At 50.4% G+C, this 24,009-nt stretch overlaps 1 protein-coding gene across 1 annotated transcript in view; it reads right to left on the bottom strand.

Annotated features, from left to right (window-relative positions):
- Positions 1-24,009, bottom strand: part of LOC126517357 (uncharacterized) — a 232,036-nt gene that overhangs the window by 93,391 nt on the left and 114,636 nt on the right. The window contains exons 5-10 of the mRNA XM_072286816.1: positions 13,191-13,322; positions 5,347-5,469; positions 3,296-3,550; positions 1,315-1,437; positions 227-349; positions 1-123 (exon numbers count right to left, since the gene is read on the bottom strand). Of these exons, the coding sequence (XP_072142917.1) occupies positions 1-123; positions 227-349; positions 1,315-1,437; positions 3,296-3,550; positions 5,347-5,469; positions 13,191-13,322 (879 nt within the window). The remainder of the gene's footprint in view (positions 124-226; positions 350-1,314; positions 1,438-3,295; positions 3,551-5,346; positions 5,470-13,190; positions 13,323-24,009) is intronic.

The raw sequence follows: 24,009 nt of genomic DNA, 5'->3' as shown, positions 1-24,009 counted from the left end.
CCCTCTCGCACGACTGGTAGGCGTTGCCGGTGTAACCTTTGGGGCACTCGCATCGGTAGCTCCCGGGACTGTTGTAGCACAGGCTTCCGATGGCGCAGGGATTCTGGGCGCACTCGTCCACGTCTGAGTTCGGGTGAGGGAGTACAGAAAAAAAAAGGGCGAAGCACATTTGAGCACGCGGTTGGTTCCGGCGATTCCGAAAGAGCGGAACGTGACGCGCACATACCGAGGCACTGAATCCTTGGGTCCCCAGAGTAGCCCTCCTTGCAGGCGCAGTGGTACGAGCCCACGTCGTTCAGGCAGACCGCGTTCAGGCCGCACGCGGTTGGCCTGGAGCACTCGTCCAGGTCTGCATCGCAGGGTAGGGAAGAAAAAGGTTGAGGTGGCGGTGTTTATAGAGTTATCTATTTTCGCATCTTCTAAGCCGGAATATTATTTAAGATGGCTCTTGTTAGCGTAGGCGCGAGTAATATGCGCGTCAATTAATTTCCATGCCAACACAAAAGGGCAGCGTGTAAAGTTTCGATTTTTGGTAGCCTGGGCCTGTATGTAAAAGAAAAATGCTCTTACACTCGAATTGTTCGTAAGATCAGATGCTAGCCAATCACACGATGGATATGTAATTATCGAACGCTGCCGACGGCACTTGCGAACAAAAATCATGGTGGATTCGGCTCCCGGCGCGCATGGCGAACACGCACACAGTAGACCTGGCCAAACCGTTTCCCAAAAGAAACGCATCGATACTGCCGGTGTCGTATAGTCGATAGACCAAGGTTAGTATCCACAAAATTTATTTTACGCGAGAGCATTTCCTGATTGGGTGGCGTTTGGACGTGCGTCATTCACGGTATAGCGATAAGCGTGATAAGGAGACGACCGCCGCAGGAATTGCCAATCGTAGAAGGCAGTCACATACGGCAAGCTTTGTATACCGGAAGGATAAACTTCTAAAAGTATGCTTGAAAAATATCAGAAGTGGGGCTTTAGGTGCGGATCGACAGAGGGAAGTCTCCCATGCAAATAACGGTATACTGATTTGAGTTCCCGAATGTCGCGGGATCCGTCCACGCTGGTTAAAGCGCTAACGCTGTGAAACTTCGTGCTACGATTGTGTCTATGTAGATAAGTAAAAATTCCGCTACACGGGGCTGTAACGAAGTTTGTCCACCACGCGCGTCGCACGACTCTTTTGCAGCCGGCTTCCTGAGGTAAAGGGCTTCAAAAGATTTACATTCCTTATCAACGTGCATGTGCGAACGCGCTTGCGTGTCCATACGTAGAGCAGTGGGTGCAGCGGCGCGTCTTCCTCACCGTGGCATCCAGCCGACAGTTGTGCCTCGCCGATGTATCCCAGCTTGCAGCGACAGAAGTAGCTGCCCTCCGTGTTGGTGCAGTCCGTGTTGGCACCGCACGCGTGCGGGCACTCGTTGATGTCTGCATGTCAGGAAACGAAGCCAGGGCTTCAGCACATACAGCGGCTCCCGAATCGTGTGCGCGACGCCCCTGGTTAAAGAGTGCTTATCTGGAAGCCTGCTTATAGATTCGAGAGTTTCTTTCTTTCTTTTCCTTTTTTTCCCCAACAATTTGTCACTTCAGTTAAGAAACAGTTAATCTAAGTAAATTCGATACACAGCTAAGGCAAGGGTTACGTTAAGGTAAGGTATAACCCAAGGAGCGGCAAAAGATGTGTGCAAAGTATGATAAGATTGGTAAGTAGTAATGATGCTTGACTAGCAGCCTAAGTAAGGCGGATATAACGTAAGGTAAAATAATTTGTGGTTTCAGAACCGAAAGTTGCATAATTTTTTTTTTGTTCTTTCAAAGCTTCACAGACATGGTATGAGAAAAAAAAAAAAGGGGGGGGGGGAATGAAAGAAGTGAGTTGTCAGTTTAGACGCCGTGTTTTCTTTTTTCTTCTTCGTTAAGGTGCGCGTGGGATCCTTAAAGCGAAGAAATTTAGGTCTAAGTGTGGTAAATAAGGTTAGCCAAGGAAAAAATCACGAGCCGCTACTGAGATACTAAACTATAGATGAAATTGCGCACAGGAGAAACGATTTTCCTTACGTAAATAACACGGCTACACAACACGCAGGTGACTAAACTCGGTAAGATAACACGCGAAGCAAGTCAAGTCACACGTGCTTTGTTCAACAACCCATCTACTTCATTAAGACACACCGCACCACACCTTCAGCACAAGCGAACTCTGTAATAGCGTATTATGCACCACCATCGGATAGTGGTTCGACGTTCCTTCTCATTCTGACGTGTTTCGCATCTCTTCGTACATCGCTTCTCGTTCTCTTTTACATACGGTGTCCTCGAAGAACAACAACAACAAGAACAAAAATAAGAAAATGATTAGAAATTGAGCGAGAGAAAACAGTTTGCATCACGCGCGCATCCGCCGCTAGAGAGACCGACGCGGCTCGGCTCTCGTGACGCGTGCTTGGCCATTGCTTGGCAGATGGAGGCGCGACGGAACAATGGCGGCAACTTCACACGCGCTTTCGCTTTCAGCTTCTCGGGTGTCGCCTCGTCTCGCGGTCGCCGGCTCCAATTAACGCGGGAGGGAATTCCTACGCGCGTGCGCTTTCTTTGTCCTCTCTTCGCTTTCCCGATTGGCGAGGTTCGTTATGCGCTTCGTTCCCATTGTTAGCGGAACGCCATCTTCGCCGCACGCAGTACAACAGGCCTTGAGCCGCTCGAGCTGGGAGGCAACGCGGCGGGACACCGCGTATACGTCTGCTACGATGTACACACGCGACCGCGTCGTCTGCTACCAAGCGTGAACGCGTCGTGCGCTTCCGTCTGCTACGACAGGGCTCGCCCCGCGTTGTATGCGGTGGTCGCTGCGTGCCTGCGTGAACGTAACGAAACGAACCAGCTGGAAAATGGAGTTCGTGCATCGCATTTATTCAAAAACCTCACCGGGGATTCGACTCGCGAGAGGGAAGGGCGCGAGTTCAAACCGCGCTTGCGGGAGAAGTATTTTCGTCTGTTCAATATCATTTCTGCTGACAAACAAACCGACGGACAATGAAACCTCAGCGAAGAGTGCGTTTATGATCTCATAAATGTTTGTGATCTTTAAAGAAGCACTGACACGACATTTTCTACTTGTAAAAGTTTTATGATGATGATGACACTTGCTAAGTGCCTTCTGCTTATACGTGCCGGAAGCTAGTGGTGTAAAGAGTTTCTACAACTTCGAAAAAGATGTGCCGGTGTATACTTTTCTTTCCAAGTCAACTCACTATAAAAGGAGCTGGACCGGGGCGGCTTAACTCACCCTGGCAGGCGATCTTGGGGTTTCCGGTGAAGCCGGGCGGACACTGGCAGTAGAAGCTGCCGGGCGCGTTGACGCACGTGGCCCGCGCGCCGCACGGGAAGTGCGGGTCCAGGCACTCGTCCACGTCCACGCAGCCGTGGTGGGCGCGGCCGGGCAGCGGCTTGTATCCCGGCCGGCACTCGCATTCGAAGCCGCCCGGCAGGTTGTGGCACACCGAGTTGGCACCGCACGGGTCGTTTCGGCACTCGTCGACGTCTGTGGCCATGAATTATCATCATCATCATCATCATCATCATCATCATCATCATCATCATCATCATTATGTCGACTGCGGGGATAGGGTGACAAGAATTCTAGCCACCCTTGCGAGGATACTCTCCTGGACATTGTCAAATTCCGCCATATTGTGAGCGCTGATTGGCCCGGAGGGCTGCTACACCCTCCCTGATTGGCCCGAAGTGCCGCCATTGCACAATTCGACAATATGGCGGAATTTGACGATTACCGGCATAGCACTCCAGGACGAAGGACTCTGTCAGCGATCTCCAGGTATCCCAGCTATCGCACATTAAAGCAAATGCACCGTGCAGGCTTTAATAAGCAAAATGTTCTATCGATTTGCGTTTCACGTTCACCACTGTTAAAAGGCGCAGCTAAGAGGGCTTCGACCCGCCGTGGTTGCTGAGTGGCTATGGTGTTGGGCTGCTGAGCACGAGGTCGCGGGATCGAATCCCGGCCACGGTGGCCGCATTTCAATGGGGGCGAAATGCGAAAACACCCGTGGTACTTAGATTTAGGTGCACGTTAAAGAACCCCAGGTGGTCAAAATTTCCGGAGTCCTCCACTACGGCGTGCCTCATAATCAGAAAGTGGTTTTGGCACGTAAAACCCCATAATTTAATTTTTTTTTAAAGGGGGCTTCGAATTTCTCACACACCCTCATTCACGCGCACGCTTTCAACAAGCATTAGAACCGAGGATAATTGAAATCAGCGAGTCCCATTGGCGTTTCCTTCCGCGAGCTTGTGCGAAGCAGTCGATAAGGCTCGCGGATTTCGAGTCTTGTGCTTTCAATTGCCTCTGAAACTGCGCGTGGCGACAGAAGCGTGCAGTGTGCTAGAACGGAACGAAAAAAAAACGATATTTTTGACCGGAACTAAAACGTAACCGAAACGTTATTTATTATTTTGTTTCGGAGTGAAACCGAAATATTTTTATCTGTTTTCGGTCCAAGGAAGTGAGGCAACGACAACCGACTTCAGGCAACGTCAGAACTAGCGCGTATCTCAAGGGTCCGCATAAGCGCGTATCTCAGACAGGGATAATGCGAGTGATAGCCGGTCGAGCGCTCCACTATAGAGTCTACAAGGTTTTAACCTTCTAGCCTCTGTAGCTCCAGTAATTTAATCCTGCCGCTCGGTGCCCCAGCAGATCGACATCGTAACAAAACCCAGAGCTTGCGCATTGAAGAGCTTATCGTTTCGTTTTCTACGGGTACAACGATTTCTTAACGAAGTTTGATCGTTCGTTTAATGTTCGTTTAAGTTGGCTCTATCGGAACGGCGGTCTCGGATTTCGGCGAGTACACTCAATGACCGACCTGCTGCTTCTGAGATTCCGCTTGGTGCCTTGACTCAAGGCACTGTGCATGATCTCAGAATTCATAACTCACTTATTGACAAAAATAAATACTACGTTTTTATCTTTACCTTGCTTCGAATATTTTTTTCGTGCGACCCAAAACTGTTATGAACCGTTACTTATCGTCGGGTCTTTTTTTGTTTCTTCGTTTCGGAGCAGATACGGAACGCAACATTTTTTTCAGTGGAACGAAACCAAAACCAGAACGAAAGAAAAAAAAAAACCTTTCCTTCCAACACCAATGAATGCCTGCACATGTGCGTAAAGAAACATACGCGTCACATAAAGGGACGCGTATATGACGCGTATGTTTGCGTCATACGCGTCACACGCGTCACATGCTCGCCCGTAGAGTATACGGTGCAGCACCGGGGTACACGCGTCGTATACGGCAATGTGTGAGTACCCACCGTGACACTCGATCGTGGGGTCCCCGGTAAATCCGTCGGGGCAGACGCACTTGTAGCTGCCGGGCACGTTGTGGCACTGGGCGTGCAGGCCGCACGCGTTGGGGTCTTGGCACTCGTCGATGTCTGCCAGGAAACGTGCAGGGGGTCACGGGAGGTGAAGAAAAAAGAAAAGAAACGATCAACAGACGCGTATACGTCGTGTCAGTGACAGATTACGTACTCTTGTTGTGTAAACACGTTGAGTGGCATCGAAGCCTACTTAATTTGTGATTCACTATAGACGCACGGTAGCCGACAGAGCGGATCACCATGGGGCACGTTGGCAAAACGTTTCTAGAGCTGATGCATTCCGAAACCGGCCGAAGTCGCGAAGGCCCCTGCTGTGTTTCGTGTCTCTCGTCATGACGACGATGCACGATTAAACAAATGCAGTTTATTTATTATCTTCGTCGTTAAAGCGTCGGCGACCTCGCTTGGATTTGCACTATAAGCTTCAGAAATGGTTTGCCGACACGCAAGGAATCATCCCGCGTCCTCGTCCAATGATCGCACCAGACGTGCTCTCGTAAAGATAAACTGAGACAGCTTTTGGCAGTTTTTTAAAGGCTATCTGTGGACACGTTACCGACCGCTTTGCATCAATACAGATCGTTTCTTTCGCTGATAAATAATGAAAAAATAATCAGATTAAGTAGGGAGGCCATTAATGTGCGCATAGAAATCATACGGACTACACAGACAGCTTGTGGTATAATTCCCCCCAACACACTTCATGCGCGAATCACTGCGAACTTTCTTGCAGTCTGACAGCATAAGTTTTCGGAGTGTCGCGACCAGTATATACGAAGCACACTGTTTCCTCTTTCTGAACATCGCTTGCCGTTGTTAGTCGCAGTGGGCTTTGTCTGGGGGTTGGGACCTTAAAGTGCGTGACAAACTTGTGAAGTGGTTTAAAAGGACGCTAAATGAAAACTCTGAATCAGTTTACGATGACAACGCATTGTTCTAACACTCTATTTTCGTTAATTCTGCTGTAATAGTTTGATTATCGGAAAAGAAAGTGCAAGTGAAAGTAATTTTGCGCCGGTACACTAATTTAAAAGTAGTTTCTTCTTTCTTTTTTTTTTTTGTATTCGGGCCTTTGTAGATCAGTAAAGGTTATCGAAGTTTGGTCATCGGGTCTCTTACATAGGATACAACGTAGCCCACCTCTACCGACAAAAAAAATGAACCTGGCCCGAATAGACGTTTGACGAAATTAATGACGTCACAGTGATCTGTACGACACGACCGGGAAGTTCAAGGCGAGATCGCCCCGCTTTGCACGGTAAGATTCCCCCCACCCCCACGCTTTATTTTTTTGTACTGTGAAACGGTAATTTACAAACAGGGCTCGAATTATTTTTTACCCTTTGGTGGACCGTTAAAAGCGTCCGAGAACGCATTCGAGCGCATTTGGACGCATTCGAAGACGACGCCAGGAGGACAGGCTCATTGACCTCACGGAGCGGGCGCCACGTTCGTGTCAAAACAACGACGCACTCACTCTCGTCCGCTTTGTCGCAAAACGGAACAAAAGCGCCGACGAAAAGTCGTCCTCCGGGAAGGACGCAAGAGAGCTCGGACCTCGAACGCGTGCATAATTTGAGGAGAAGGAAAAACGCTCAAAGTGAGAGCGCATAAAATTCTCTACTCACCGCTTCGCGCCGTGAAATTCGATTACAAAGAAGAATAGGAGACGTGCCTTGAAAGCGCGCGTGTGTGCCTCTCCCGTGCATTTTCTTTATTATTATTTCGTTTCTCTCAGTGCAACCTTCTGCTAGCGCTGTGGCGGTTGTAGGCCCGAACAATTGAAAAAAAGAAGGCGGCGCGTCTGTGTGGGAGTTCACAAAAGAGTCTTCGCCTTGCCGGTGGGTCTCGGTTACGTTGCGCAAGAGCGCAATTTGTCTCCGTAAGTACGTTTGTGTGTTTACGTGCGGCGGCGCGGCAGTTCTTGAGTAACGCGCTCCCACATTGAGAACGAGCGTACGATTTGCTCGCTTATACCACACCGCGCATTGTTTTGTAACCCCTCCATCTTCTCCCTTTTCTTTTAATCGTTTCCGTCCGAGCGCTCGCGGGATTTGCCCCGGTCGTCGTCGTCGTCGTCTCTCTCTCTCTCTCTCTCCCTGAGCTGCCTTCGCAACGCACAACGCCGCGTCGCGGTCTACATTCGCTACGCATTTGGAGGTGAGTGATCCGACTCTGCATCGGTGAAACTGCGAGATGCTTTCCCGCGCTTCTTCGTTTTTCTTCTTCTGTTTTCTCTATATAGCGCTCGCGTGTTTGTGAGTGAGGCAGGATTGTGTATGTGTGAAAGAGAGATAGGGAGAAAGTGTGCGTGTGTGTACGCGCGCAAGTGTATGGAAGGGCAACAGGGCTGTCCGACGAATTCAATAACACGAGCATCGTCCTCGCGGCGTCAGAGGGTCGCACCTTTCGCGTTCTCAGCCATCTTCTTCGCGGAAAATCAATTTCGCCGGTTATGAACCAGATCGGAGCGGCCGAAATATGAAACGGCGACGTCTCGCTTCGGGAGGTGTGTAAGGTGAGTGCGAACGCCAGCGGGGGGTGTGCTGGTACAGTACGCGTCTGCCCGCAAGCGGATAAAATCGGCCGCAGTCTTTTTTCTTTTTTTTTACACTGTTAGCTTAGTTTGTTTCCTTTTCTTTTTTCGTCTCGGGTAGCAACGCCCGCCTCATCTTTCTCTTGTCTCGCTACTCGCGGCTTAAAGCGAGAGTGCTTCGCGGTGACCTTGAGCAAGATAGAAAGGGAAACCGCATGCTCCACGCGCGTCCTAAGCGATGGTGGCAACGGCGAGCAGACGATAAAGAAACGCTCGATGTGGACGGGCAAGCAGATACAACCGCGAGAGAATGCAGACGATTAAAGACGCAGAAACAGAAGAGAGACGTATATGTTACGTGGACTCCGTCTCCTGTTGAAAGAACAAGGTCGCCGATGCAACTGTTTTCTTGTAGCCGCACAAATGCTTCAGCTGTGTGTATACTTTCGGTAATGGCTGGCGCCGACGCAGTCGAACAAAGAAAGAAACAAAGTAACGACCCACGGACGGAAACGTACGCTTCAATTATCGGAAGCTATGCTGTTACGTAGTTTCTGCGAGCTTTCAGGTAAAGGAAAACAAGAAAATGAAAGGGGGGGGGGAATAAAAGAAGTAGAATAGAACAACAGGGAGGGACGAAAACGCCATTTTTCTTTTTTCGCGGTACGGGTGGCGAGAATTCCGAGAAGACATTTCCAAAAAGAAACACCTCAAGCGAAGAGGAACCGGGTAAGGCGGTCGTGGTGCCGGGTCGGAGACGACAGAATGATATAGACGAGGCTGCTGCCGGTGCACAGGTGCGTTTCGCGTAACAGACGACAAAGAATGTGCGCGTTCCCTGGCTCCCTCTCACTTTCCTCAGGCTTATTTATTGCGTTATTCCTCGAAGGAAAAGAAACAAGCTTTCGGTGGTGGCAGGCTACGGATCCCCGAGAAAGCAGGAAAAAAGAAAACAGACAAAGAAGAGGAGAGGGATAGCAGAAAGGAAGTCGGGGAGGCTCAAGGATGCGCGTCCCGCCGTCTGGCTTTCACTTGTTCGTCGAGCAGACGACGTGTGTCCGTTGGTTGCCATACATTCCGCACTTTACGCCTGAACCACTGGCCCGTAAGTCGGACGATCGGGACAGGACCGGGATGACAACTGCGCCACGACGACGACGGCACGTTGCCTCACACCACAGTTTCCCACACACACACACACACACACACAAAATTATTATTAGAGGGAACTTTCGCGCTATTGTGTCTACGGTAATGCCGCAACCATTGCGGTTTTTAGCCAGCATGGGAATGATAAGCATTATACACGAATCTGCCTAAATGTCGTCCTTCTGGCTTCGATCTGCTTTGTGACTTTGCAAATTGATCGTATAAAAAAATAAGGAATTGGAAGTGTGGAATTGGAAGAGCGAAGCGCTGACAGCGATCGTTGAGCCCCTCGAATGGAGCTCGAACTATAGACGAGAGTCCGACACACGCGGTTGCGTCATAAATTTGGAGGACGCTTAGGCTTCGAACGCGATAGCATTCAAAGATCCCTGAATGCTTCTCACGCTTCCCGGCACACAATGCTCCCCGGCAACTGCAGCTTATGTAAGCGTAATGTTTGCCGGGAAACGCTGGCGACGAACGCTATGCACGAAGGCGAGCTCTCTGGTAGAAACGCCGCCTTTTGCGTGGGCCGCGAATGCGCGGAGGCGAGCGCCATCTGGTTGGTGTTGTACGTTGCGAGGAACCGTGCTCGGCGCGCCACTCTGTGAACGGTAGAAACGCTGAAAAATGCGTTTATGTTTGAGTTTCTGCGAAACAAAAGTACGTCAGTTTCTCATGTATTGAAATGAAAAAAACCGACGCTACCATGTCTGCAGGTTGTGTGCAAGTTGTGCTTTACGATTTGTATGACGCATTTACTTTCAGAAATTTAATTAGTTCAGTAATGTCTTTGCGCTACACGGAGGGCCTGCATGGTTGGGCATGCGTGGTTCGGGATGCTTCTCTGTCGCTTACAGACGGTCGACGCTGGACGCGGGACGCCAACGCCGGATTTTCTGCGACAAGGAGCCCTTAACCCTTTCGCGTTAAAAGCCTTAACAAGCCGTGCAGGGCCTGTAATGGCATTGCACAGGCGTCACAACGCTGCCCGTAAGGAGCAGCGCCAGTTACAATTACATCAATTTCAGGTTTGAGCATTGATATCGTTTTGCGCCTTTAATATTTAATAGTCTGAGAATAATTGGTATAAAAGCCATGTGCTGTAGATGTTATGTTCACGACATTTGTATGCGGGCTGCCATTCTAAAGAAGAAAAATCTGAAGATAATTCAGCCAAGAACGTAAGATGTAGTTTGAGAAAGTTTGGCGGTTGAATAGTATATCGTCTACCCTGCATAGACGGCATGCATAAAGATACAGCACACATATACCTAGGTATACAAGGACGGCGAAGATTCGCCTGGAGTGTCTATAAATTGCTATCGCAATAAAAGCGTTGCTTTACGAATGCAACGATTAGCAGTTATTATTCATGTGTGCAAAGATTATTTGCCTTCATGCGTTTATAAAGATATGATTGTTTCCACATGTGGGAAAGGTAAAGCGCATTAAGTAACGCTGCAAGAACGAGTGAAGACACACGCACGAACATTGGACAATCCATGCACCTATCATATATTCCCACGGTATAGCTCGGCGATCGCGGAGCCAGAGTTTCATCTTGTAATTTTTCTTCTTTTTCTGTAGGAAACCGCGTGTCTCACACGTCGGGGACGCGGGACTGCAATTCTGCAGTATACAATAAGCACTGTCCTCTGGCAACTGCTTCTGCGCGGCAAACGTGATGATGACGACGATGACACGTGCTACGAATAAGAAGACGCCACGAATGCTGGATGAAGTATACCCTTGACAGCTACCAGGCTGCCAAAAATAAAAAAAAAGGAAGAAAACACACCGAGAACTCGCATACACTGCAACATGCAGCGATTTGCAATACGAAGTAAAAAAAAAAAAGAAAAAGAAAAGAAAAAGAAAAACGAAACACGACGAGGAGGGATTTCGCCGCATATACATCTTCGCTCGCCGGCATCTCCTCGGGTGGCGGCTTCGACGGGCCGGGAGGCGCGTCGTGTAATCCTCGACCCCGCGACGCTCCAAGCCGGCGCGTGCTCATACGCAGGTGCCAGATTATTTGGCAGTATGTGTAGTATAGTAGTATGTGTGCGTGCGTGTGTGTGTGTGTGTGTCGCGGCATCTATGCTACGTATATAGCACGTGTCGTGCGCCTCCTGCCAACTCCTCCCGCGCCTGATAGATAGGCAGGTGGGTGGATATATATATACATATATAACACGGCGGGCTCTCCTCACGCACAAGATAGTCACACTCCAAGCGTTGATCCCGTGTGCTATGCGCGTGTTTGTGGTACGCGCCTGGCGCGTATCGATCACTGTCTGCTCGGTGGCGCCGGGGAGCCCAGCTTCGCACAGGGCAGCGGCGTATACACCTCCACACCCTCCCCTGTCCGTGCGTCCCTGCACGTCTTCGACACAACCGACGTGCCCTTGAACGAAGAAGCCAGTGGACTGGGAGCGGTGTGCGAGACACCCCCCCGGTGGCCTGACGACGTTATTAGGGCCGTGCTGTTGAGGCCCTTCGTCCCTCGTTGGGGGGAGCACGCCGACATTCGCGAACGTGCTGCGATAAGCTTCGAGGCGAGAAGACAAGAAGATGACTCCTGGCCGCGTGGCGTGCGGGGGAAAAAGAGAAAGAAAGTTGCGACGAGGTGGACAAGCTATCTGTGTTTTGTCTAGCATGAACCTTGCACTGCACGGTTTCCTTTCTTTATGGTAACGCTGTTTGGAGCTGTTGGGCGGTTCTCGAGTCGACCTTGCAAAACGCCCCAGAAAGCGACGATGTATAGTTGATCAAGCAACGCGTGAAGGACTATAACGAAACGGAGACATACGCAAAAGGATATACGCGACAGCTGTCAGTTGTCCACAAAACTGGACAAGTCTGACAACTGCACAATCTCATATACTCCCCAAACAAGCACGACAACCGCCGGTGTTGTCGGAGTCGTATTGTGCATCTATAGCTTTTCTCGCACGTCCGTTTTCTGGTGGGTTTCAGATTCCGGATGAAACAATGCGTCCTAAACAACAAGATTTGCACGTTTTTGAGCCGACCATGCTACGCGACAGGGTATAGAGCTCGCATACATTTTCTATGGAGAACCGTATATATGGTGCCTGCAGCTTATATATCGATCAAAAGACTCGCGCACTGACGTCATCCTAGCCGTAAATTGTTGCACACATATGGCACAGAGAGAAACTAGGCTTTGCCTCCATCTGCTTATCTCTGGCAACGTCGTAGATACCTGTGCATATGACCACGATACGGTGTTCGTGACGTCACATGAACTCCCTAAAATATACCTTACCAACCTGGAGCTTGAACACACGCGTCGATAGAAACAGGAACTCCGCGGAGGTGTGCAGAGCGCGCTGCTGGAAAGACACGTCTCAACCTGCTCCGTTGCTGTGTTGCTGCAAGATACCCACAATGGGCTCGCTCGCTGACCAGTATAGCGCATAGCAAGAATTTTTTTTTTTTTCAGGCGAGGGAGAAAGTGGAAGAGGGGGGGGGGGAGTCGCACATGACCGGATGAAGAGGTTTCATCACACATCGTTTTACGTAGAGCCGAGGGTCGCCTTCAGTGCCGTCGAAGCTATACCGCGAGTTCGTTTGCGTTGGATCGCGTGCTACACGGTGTCTGCGTTTCCGCGATAGCCAAGCGTGGTCTCTTCATCCCGCAAACCTGTTACACGGCGATTTCGGGCGTAGGGCCACGTGCCCCGCAGGCGTCGTAACACTGGCCCACAGGGGCCGAGACACCAAGTGCGGCTGTCGGACCACACAACGCACACGTGTATACGCACGAACATACATGCATGTACAGTGCTCACGGAAGGAAACGCGTCAATTTAGGGCTAGCTAATGCGCATACTTTCGTTTCCACCGGCTGCAGTTCGCGTCGCATCGACGTAATTTTGGCGCGTGCACTCAGATCGAAGTCCGCGTCACCTTCGGTGACCAGATTCCCGGCGACATGACATGGTACATTAGAGTACTTTGCACAAATGCGGGGTTCTACTAAAGGCTGCCTGTCGCATTTGATTCCGTGAGCGCTGTATATGCGCGCACCGCACGCGCATGGTGTGAACACCCTTCTTACCGTTGCAGGCCACGGTGGCGTTGCCGGTGAAACCTCGCTGGCACTTGCACACGTAGTGTCCCGGCAGGTTGCAGCACTCGGCGTTCTCCACACACAGGGCAGCCAGCGCAGGGATCTCGCACTCGTTGATGTCTGCGAAGAGAGACAAGCAGGAGGCCGCCGTTACGTATGGAGCGCTTGCGTGTACACGTGTTCCAGTCGCTTATTGCTCTCTCGCGCGAGAAGCTTGCCTGCAATATATGATTACGTCGTTCGTTTATACTATAGACGCTGTAAAAGCGTGCCTGCCTTCTTCAGGGGTGTTTCGACTGGGGCTATTTGGCACCACACGACCGTATACGGTGTATCGTTGAGCTGCCACGCTGGCACACACACGAACCGCGCGTGCCGGTTTGTGTTCCACCTTTGCAGCTCAATAACGCACCTTACAGTCGTGCCTTCTTCACTCGTTACGTTCGCAAGAAGCGTTACTGAGGAACTCTTCTGCCTATATCGGCACAGGAAGTTCCGATTACGCAGTACGCCGCATCAATGTAACCTGTATGCACGTGCTGCTATGAATGTCTAAACGTTGCGTGCGTGTGTGTGCGTATGTGTTTCTTGTTTCTTATTTTTTTTTTTGGCCGGCGCGAGGTGTCGATAACATCGTAGAGACTGCAGACTGGCCTTCTTTGAACTGCTGTAGTCAACTAAGTCAAACAATCTTGTACACATGAACTTATAACGCCAAAAGCTTTCGCAGTCAATCAACATGTCAATAGACAATCAGTCAATTCTCGAGCGCACACGTGCATTTACATCTCGTGCCAGACAGTTCCTTCGACATTGCAACCGTGCAATGTACAATATGAAAGCTATTACCGATCAGCATCAAAACAAATGATTACACGTATATAACTAGAGGAAATACGGTTTGACTACGTGCATCTGCACGAACAGAGGTTTTCAGACTTCAACAGGAACGTATGTTACAAATAATCAGAAAATAATAAACTGAAACAGGAAACTAAGAACAGACATAGGGCAGTTAAGTAGTCAGCCTACTTGGAGATGAACGTTGATAGTTTTTAGCGCCAAGAAACGCACGACGCATGCAGGAGAAGGCACAAAGGACACAGCGCTATGTCCTGTGTGCCTTCTCCTGCATGCGTCGTGCGTTTCTTGGCGCTAAACACTATTAACATATGCAATGCCAACTAGCCCACCAGTCTGTTTTGTTGAACTCGGAAAGAAAGCTTTGAAATGAAAGGAACGGATAGTAGCAGGTAACGATATACCAAAGGTCAAGCAATTGTCAGTAAAGAAAAATAAAATAAGAAATAAATAAAAAGAGAGGGATGTTTAAACGCATTAACAGCGTGTAAAGAATGCTCTCACGTTAAGGTCATGCATGGTAACGTCGGGTGAAGCAATACTGCTGGGCAAAAAAGTCAAGGAAGCGCATTGTTTCTAACTATGCACTCGTCTCCGCAGCGTACGGCCGTGAACTCGAAAGCACGAACCCTTTCTCAGACAAGCGCAAAGAAAAAGCCGAACAAGGAGAAAAAGACAGTCGCGACACGTTCCGTTCGCAAAAACAGGCGCGCTCGTTTTCCGCACGGTTCCTCCCATCCGGCGCAAGGTCAGACTCTCACCGCCGGTGGAGCAGCGCCCGCAGTGCGACCGAGAAAGAAAGAAAAAAAAAGTAAAGGTAACGTGGCCTCTTCAGCCTCACACGCGCAGCAGGCTTCATCATCATCATCATCATTGTAGCAACGGAAGGAAAACGTTGGCCGGCGGTCCCACGCAGAGACCCGACCTCTCTCTCTCTCTCTGCACTGCGTATGCCCTATCGGCACACGGCTGACACACAACAACGCGCTCGTGGCACCCCCCGAGAGAGAGAACAACAGCGCGAGGCGCATCGGCAGATAACGGCAACGCCTGCCTGCGCTAAGAACTCGTTGACCAGACGACCCGCTGCTGCGCAGTAACACCGCGCGGTTCGGCAACGCAAGGATGGCGCGACCTCTCCGATGAACGGCGAGAGAGGGAGCATCCTTTTTGGTAACCGTTGTTGTGCGCGCCAGTGATTCCTCTCGCCGGCCTCACTCTGTTGAACTTTGGGTTAGCGGGCGATATAAGAGATCCGCGCGTGGCCGTACGTACACAGCCCGATGCGCGGTTCTTCTTCTTCTTCTTCCGGGTGCGTGCGTGAGGACGGCCGACCGTGAAACGATTTTCGGAAGGTACATGCGAGATAAGCCCCGTTATAGCACACGCCGCCCAGAGTCCGCATGCGTGCAGCGCGTGCCGCCAAGACAGCGGCCGCGTATACACTATATAGCCTATTACGCGTAGCCGTCGTCGGCGCACACCTGAAGCGAGCGAGCGCTCCCAAATCGCCGTTTTCGCAAATCCTATACGTTTCTTCGTCGAGCTTCTTTTCTTTTTTTCATCGGCTCTCCGTGCACCTTTCTTTCTTCCGCTATCTCGCTCTTCGCTTTATTTTTCTTTTCTTTAATTTAGTGACGGTTTTCCGAAGTGCAACTCTCACGGGGAGGGCTCGCGCTCTTTTATGAGGAAGCTTCTTCGCGAGCTGCCGCTCGCGCGATCTTTTTTTCCTGCCCGAAAATGCGCCCCGGTTAGATTCGCACGTCCCCCCCCTTCGCGCGCACCATGAAGAGGTGAGATTAGGATAAGAGGCGCGCTGCCATACAACGCGTGCGCCCGGCCCGGAAGTCCTGGACGGAACCGGTTGGCCCGTAAGTTTTGGTGCCTCTTCCTGGGCCGCCCTGTAAACTCGGCGACACCGCTGACTTAACGACACCGCACGTGACGCAACCGTTTCCCGATGCCCGGTTGGACCGTTGTATACGAAGTTTACGTATACTCGCCAGTGGCCATAGAGCTCGCAAATAATCGCACCCGTGTGTATAGATGCGCGCGCGTGCGCGTGCATGTGTGTGAGTCGCAAAACCATGCACACATGGAGAAATGGAGTTTTTGGGGACTCAACAGAGGGAACGGACGCAGTGACAAAACGCACAGACGGATTGCTGTTCGCTCTCTCTCAGTATATATATATATATATAGTGACTGAGGGGACTATACGTGGTAACCAGCCTTGGCTACATACCAACAACCGGTATAGTGATTTCTTGCAAGCAAGTTACTCGTGCTATGTATGTTCCTTACCAAGCTACCACTTGAGTTAAGGCCGGCCAACGTGGCCCGCCCGAAGTGTGACTTAACAATACAGCGTGACAAACTATTTTATTATATAGCGTAACAAAATCATTTCATTGTCCCTTTGACTTACTGACTTTCTCCCCTTCCTCAGGTGCACACAGTAGCCTGCCGAACGGTTACTCCGCGTAACCTCTCCGGCTTTCGTCTCTCAATTTCTCTCTCTCTCTCTCTCTCTTTGCGAGTCGCCTCACCACGGGGGCCAAAGTACACGCACAAAAGAGTGAGGAAAATGAACACGTGCAGAAACCAACTCAAGTATACGTTCTTGACCGCGAACACGACGCTAAAGAAAGAAAAAAAAAAGAAAAAGAAACTTAATTGCAACCCAGGTTGCCAAAGTGGGTTTTCGAGGCAGTGATGCCACCGCAGTGTGTGGCGGACTTGTAAGTAAACAGCGCTAAAGGGACTAATTACGCTAACTACCTACGCGCACCAGCAGCACCTGCGTAACAGGATATGCATAGTCATACGCTCAAGTAACAACTCGCCATCTTGACGATCGTGCACGTGGAAGGCACGGCAACGCTGAGCGCGAATTACTGCCAACTCTGCATGTAGAGGCGATTAGCCCAAGCGAGAGAGAGAGAGTTAAAAATGAGTAATAAGGAAAACGGCAGTATTTCTTTAGACCGGACTGAAAAATGTTCCCATTGTTCTGTCCGGCGAGGAAGGGAGCTTCCTGGCCCATGCGCGTCAGTGTACGGAGGCAGTCCTTGAAAAATAAACAGGCCGATAATGGTCGTGCCTCGTTAAGCGTCCAAGCAGCTAATGGTCACCGAGTGTGGAAATAGCTCGTGCACAGATGTGCGGTCTTTGCGGTCGACGGGCGGATACTTTCCTTCTGGGGAAAGCGCCATCAATGGGAGATGAAGAAGAGAAGAAAGGAACAAGAAAATCTACATGCGATAAGGATGTTTTCAGTCGCACCACACACACACGCACACGCGCGCGCAAGTACGCACGCACATGCAAGCACGCACACGAAGAACAATAACAAGCAAACAAACAAACAAATAGGCACGCGCTCATGCGTTAGTTATATTTTGATACTTTCTTTAAAATCCTAAACATACCAAACAGCGATGTCACAAGTTCGACCCCACGGACGCATATTTACAAACCATATGCCGCACAACGTAATAGTTTCCTTTGTAGCAGTTGCTGCGATTGGGCAGATGTCTCATTTCTCCTTTATTAATAACTTCCCTCCACCTTGCGGGGTTTCCGCAGAACTATTACGTCAAACTCTAGCCTTTGCTTCGGAGTTGTTGATGAGTTCGACTTCGCCCTACCACCTGCTGGCCGCCTGGTTAGCTCAGATGGTAGAGCGGCTGCCCCGGAAAGGCGGTGGTCCCGGGCTCGAGTCCCGGGCTCGAGTCCCGGACCAGGACGAATTTTTCTTCAACTGCGAAGCTTTCTTTCTTTCGAGGAACCCGCACGGGTTTCCTTTGTAGCAGTTGCTACGATTGGGTGGATATTTCATTTTCCCTTTATTATTATTGCCCGTACGAGCACAGCTTACGCTGACGACTACACAAGCGATGTTCTTAGCCAGAAATCAGCACAGGGCCCGACCTCTATACGGTACCCTTCGCCCTCTTATTATACATTCATTATACATTACTAGGCATATTATTATACATTCAGCGAATACGGGGGCATGTGCCTTTGTGACGTTGCAGCGCGTTTTTAAATCGACTCGGTTGTGCCTGCTCAAATAGCGTCCAGTTCGCGACATTCGGTCTTCAAACGTCATGACGCCTGACTTCTGACTATAGCCAATACGTAAAGTCGCTTTTGCAGTCGTCAGACGAAGTAGTGCTTGCACAGGACACGACTTACCATTACGTGACACGAGGGTGGGGCCATGGAGCATATAACGAAAGCGCTCTTAGATTTGTGCGGATACTTTAAAGGTTCCTAGGTAGTAGTAATTAACCTGGAGTTCTCACAAACCTGCCTATCTCTCATAGTTCAGTTGTAGCTTTGGGACGTTAACGGGACCGTTTCACCGTTTAAGTTGAGCGATATCAACGCAAATGAGATGTCAACGCAAAAGACCGTAGCTTCAGGTCTTCAACAACATATTCGCAACTACTGGCTTCTGTCTTAGTGCACATAGTATGCAATGCGAGGCTGGCAACTCTTGCCACGGTTCAACAAAGTGCGCTTGAGGACGGCGAATTAGTCAGCCAGGGGCGTTCCCGTCCAGTGCGTACGCTCACAACGGCATTATGCACTGCACGCAAATAATCTTCTCTCAGTGTACACACAATGTTGAGTTAATTTTCGCCGACCCGCTTATTCCTCGTTACTTAATTAGGGAAAGCAACGATGCGAGCGTGCATTCATGTAAGACGCACGCACGCAAAAAAAGAATATAATTGCCTCGTCACGTCTGCTCGCGTGAGTTCGCTGACTCATTTCACTCGCTGATACGTAGCGTGTTACTCCGAAGAGAATAAAACGTTCCCCAGGGCTGGTTAGAAAAGAAAGGTGGGGCGGAGGGGGGGGGGGGGGTTGTACAAGACGTCAAAATAGCGATGAGAGAGACGAGGACGACAGGAAGGGTGGGAACATCATCACAGAGGGTCGAGCGACGGACGGGCACATGTGCAGTTTCCCGCTCTCGGTTCGTCACGTCGATATACAAACGCATGCGCGGAGATACCGAGGGGTACTGTTATGCACGGGTTGTCGTTCCACAACACACGCAACGGGGGAAAAAAAGAGATAGAGAAAAAAAAAGTAAGCGAGGTGCTCGGGAACGAACGAAGGACGGAAGGTCATCTCTGGCGTGCCGCCCTTGACGCGGTGCGACCGAGTGGGCCCATACGCTGCGCGGACGTCGTTTGCGGTGGACATTGTCCTGGACACTATCCTCCCCTCCTCTTCTGCCTCCCTCTCCCTCGGCTAACGGACCGTAGCAACGGCGCAGCCGCTCGATGTACGGCTATACACTGTGACTCGTACACGCGTCTATACCCTATGCGTGGCGTATACACCTGCAGCTCGCCGAGGGGCCCGGTTTCGCGAAGGGGACCCCGTCCATTAGAGGCACGCAAAGGAGTCTCGCGTTCCGGGCTGCGTGCGGCGGCGGCTGCTGGCATCGGGAAGGGAAGATAAGGAGGCCGAGATGCCAGCGCCGTGATTAGACGCAGGTATAACGGCGGCTGGCGCTGCGAATGTATATACACGCGGTGTATACGCTTGAAAGTGCGCGTGCGGGCGACGGTGTATATAATGCTCTCGAAACACACCGGCGCGCGGGAGGGGGGGGGGGGGGGGGGGGGGGCTCTGTGATGCTTCGCCTCACGAATCCCGCGCAGTGCGGTGGAAGCCGTGGGACTCGCGTCAGCCAGTCGCAAAGAGAGAATCGGAAGGAGCAGCTGATCGCCCTCCGCGTGGCCCCGACTGAATAGTTTTGCGGAAGGCATCACTGGTGCACAATGGGCGAGCCGTCGTCGCCCCTCCGTTATCTGGAACGCGGCAGTTGATTTTTGCCGTTGATTAGTTCTATAGAACTAGTTCTATAGTTCGGCAGCCTTCAGTGTGCAGTGCACAGAAACGACGAGACGGAGGAGAGGGACACGGCACGTCTTCCGACGAGCTTCTTCTGACTGCGCGTGCACGAGACTTAGAGAGAGAGAGAGAGAGAGAGAGCGTGTATACGGGTGGCGTGCGCGGCGCATTGAAGGGCGAGGCCACCGCTGAATATGGACGCCGCGATCTTCGGCGCTGTGTGTGTACGACGCGCGCGGCATCAATGCGGGAGGAGATAGAGGCGAGCGCGCGAACAGACAGATGTGTGTACGTGATGCCCGGTTCACCAGACAGACATACATACGTATACGGGGCCACGGTCGCTGGGACGATCGCGAACGGGGCTTGGGGTCAACGAACGCTAGCGCGAACTGGGCACGCGCGACTCGATCTCGCGGTGTTACACAGCCCCGGAAGGCTTCCTTCCTTGTCCCTTCTTCCTGCTCCACCCTGGAGAGTCTGCCGCGTCAGCGCCTTCTCGAACACTTTCGTCGCTGTGCTTTCTTTTTCTTTTTCTCAGGTGGAAGTGGAAGCTGCGTTGGCTCGTGCGTTAGGAGACTGTATAAGACGGTTCTGCATATAGCAGCAGGGGTGCGTAGGGTTAAACGTGACCTGCTTTAGCTTTGCCCACTCCTGACGCACTTTCCATTCGCGGCGCGCGCTGCTAATGTAGCAGCAACAATAATAAAAGAGGAGTGCAATATGATGGTTTTCAACGTCTAATCGACTTTCGTATGGTATCATCATCATCATCATATTATTATTATTATTATTATTATTATTATTATTATTATTATTATTATTATTATTATTATTATTTTATAGACATGTTGTGTTGCGTGTAGACTGAATGTGCACCACACGAAAAAAAATAGGATGTATAAAATTTGTATTTGTCCCTCCTCTTCATTCAGCGTACCCCATGTTTGGTGCGAATCCAAAAAGGACAGAAAACAAATAGGAGAAGGGGGGAGGGCGGCGAGGGGTTGGCGGTGAGAAGTGACGCTCTCACGAGAGGACATGGCCGTCACACGGGGCGGACTCTCGTGCCATAGCAGGCAATTCTACGTAGGTAGCTATAGAAGCTGAGAGAAACCGTTAGATCAAAAAGCAAAGCACGCTCGAGCGCCTCTGTAGAACGAAATGAACTGTATGACGGAGGAATGATTCTCTCCCGGTTCTCTTGTGAGGTGTGCGGTGCGCGACCTTTGCGACGAAGTGACCTGCATATTTTTTTAATGCGAGGGTAATTAATGCCACAGGGCATACAGGGCTATGGGATGGGGGTGAATAAGAATGATTAAATGAATGAAAAAAGATTTGCTGATCTAATGAAGTCCAAGAGGGATCGATAATGTGGTCCCTGCGTCAAAAAAAAAAAAAAGAAAAGAAAGAAAGAAAAGTGACCTGCATGTATAGAGAATGATTTCGGACGCCCCAAGCACTTTGCTATATAAAGGTGTTCGACTGAACACTCTAAAAAAAAAGTTTACAGCCCGTGCAGCTTATCTTTTCCCCAAACAATAATCGTCACTAGCTGCCTCGCTTGCGTTTCCTCTCTTGGAAACTCGGCGCTCGCTACTTTCCTGTGGAGAATGCTGTGTCACGCTGATAACGCGCATGCCGTTCGTGGCTATAGGAAGTACCGGGCTTGCAGCGTTAAAGAAAGTAAATGCGGGCAACACAGGTGACGATTATTGTTTGGGTCCAAAATACAACCCAAAGAATGTAAACTTTTTTTAGAGTGTATACGAACAGGTTATACTATATAAGCCGGCCTACCGATGCTACCGAACCTGCGGTAGCTACCGAAGCTCCCTGTTCAAGGCGTTGCTTCAAACTCAACACCTTCACTCTAAAAACAGTTGCACCCTTTGGGGTGTAGATTTGCCACACAACGATAATCATCATCTGTCTTGTCCGCATTTCCTTTCTTTAACGCGGCGAGTCCGGTACTTTCCAGTAACGAACGGCATGCGCGTTATCAGCATGACATAGCATTTCCGACAGGAAAGTAACGAGCACAGCGTTTTCAAGAACGGAAATGCGGGCAAGACAGATGACGATTATCGTTGTGTGGCAAATATACACTCCGAAGGGTGCAAACTTTTCTTAGAGTGTTCGATGGAAAAGTTGTAGAGCCCACATATTGACAAATATCGAAATAATTTCTTTCCCTGATGATAGCTGCTCCGGTTTTAAAATTTTCCGAGCTGCAAAGAAAGCGCGCGAGTTTCGAAAAAAAAAAAATAAAGTTCCACCTGGCTAATGCTACGAACTAATGATCGATGCTGCATGCTGACAGCCTCAAACATTCTATTGTACAGCTATAAGTTTATCTGTAGAACTTCGAGCACATAACTTTGGTTTCTACACAGCGCTAGGTAAAAGCAAGAGCTGAAATTTCATCTATAGGTTCTGCAGTTCTTGCGTTTAGCTACGAAGTCAAAGTTCAAAAGCTACGCTACGGAAGCTAAAGTTAGAAAACGCTATAGAAAGTAAGGTACAGCTTTACAGAAGTTATGCAGAAGCGACAGTGCAAGAGCTTACAGCAACTTTTGATTTTGCTTCATAATTTCTGCAGCTTTCGCTGCAATGTTGCTTGTGCTATTTCCTATACATGCTGCTTTAGCTCTGTTGTTTCATTATATCTTCTACGGTTAAATTAAGAAGCTATATATAGAATACATGGAATCTGTCGTATAGAGGTCTTCTTGAGGACTTAGAAAAGAAAGGCGTCCCACGTGCATGTCTGCAACACATTGTGTTTCCGAAATAATTCGCTACCACCCGCAAGGAAGCCTCGAGCCTTCTTCTCACATTCCTGAGAGACACTGAACTGAACGACAGGTCGTAGGTAGCCCAGTGGCAGCGAAAGGAGGCGCTCAGGTGGAGCAATTGGCGGTGTCCCTCGATCGCCGGGCTAAATTCGCGTGTAGCTACAATTCACGGCACCACCACCACCTCCGCCAAGCTAAAGGAAGGGATGCAAGTACGGACGCTAATAGGCAGCAATGCCGTAGAAATTCCCGTATTAGTGGTACGCTTCTTGGGTGAGAAAGCGAACGAAGAAGCTCTGCATGCTTTTTGTTTAATGTTTCTTTCTCAATCACACATTCTATCACACAATCAGCACGAACGCTGGAAGCACGCGGGTCAAGTTTACTACAAAATCGCTTCGTGACGGATTATACATAACCCTCTACCCCAGCAAGCAGGCCCCCTCCCCACGCAGTTTCCCAATGCCAATCTCCCACCCACCCCCTTTCCCGGAAGTGACGCATGCACGCACGCCCGAGTCTTTCACTTCCTGAGAGGGGGGGGTCCCACTGGGCGCGCATCACACACACACACCGATGGCCGGTCAGCCAGCAGCAGCAGCGGGCCGGTCACTCTCGCGGCGGAAGGGAAAAAGGGAACGGCGAGCTCGCGCTGTGCCCGGCAGACCGTGGCCGCCATCTTGTTCATTTCTTTTTCGCTCTCTTCATCTTCTTGGTCTTCTTCTCTCGGCCGCGCAACGCAGCCATCCGCGTCGGCCGGCATAGTAGCGGACCGCTCGGAAATAATGCTCGCCGGTATAACAACGACGGCTCGCCGCCACCGCCGCCAGATTGCTCTCGCGTTCGCTTGACCCCGAGGGTCCTTGCACCCGACGAGGAGGAGCGACCACGCGGCTCGCTTTCCTAGGCTTTCCCGCCGTCTCGGAAGAAGCGTATCCCTCTGCACGCACGCGACGTAACTCGCGCCGTACAGAGGCCGGATTTTACTTAATTTTTTCTTTCTTTCCCCTCTCTCGTTTTCATAAAGGTCACCGGGCAGAAGCCGAACTTGCTCCAGAAACACCGTGCATCTCTGATGAGCGCGGAAGAATTTGTAAGCTTAAGCGGCGAATGCGTTTCGGATGAAATCGTGCACTGCGGAGAGAGAAGTGTACGTTATTGATCCGCTTTTGGACAACGTTCTCGGACCGAAGCTGTCGCAGTCGGACGGGAAGTAAAGTAGCGAGGGTGCATCGCTGCCGCCGTTGCGGCATTAAGCTGGTTCA

This window comes from Dermacentor andersoni, chromosome 3 (assembly GCF_023375885.2).
Source record: "Dermacentor andersoni chromosome 3, qqDerAnde1_hic_scaffold, whole genome shotgun sequence".
Lineage (NCBI taxonomy): Eukaryota > Metazoa > Arthropoda > Arachnida > Ixodida > Ixodidae > Dermacentor > Dermacentor andersoni.
This window is presented reverse-complemented; position numbering and strand designations above follow the sequence as displayed.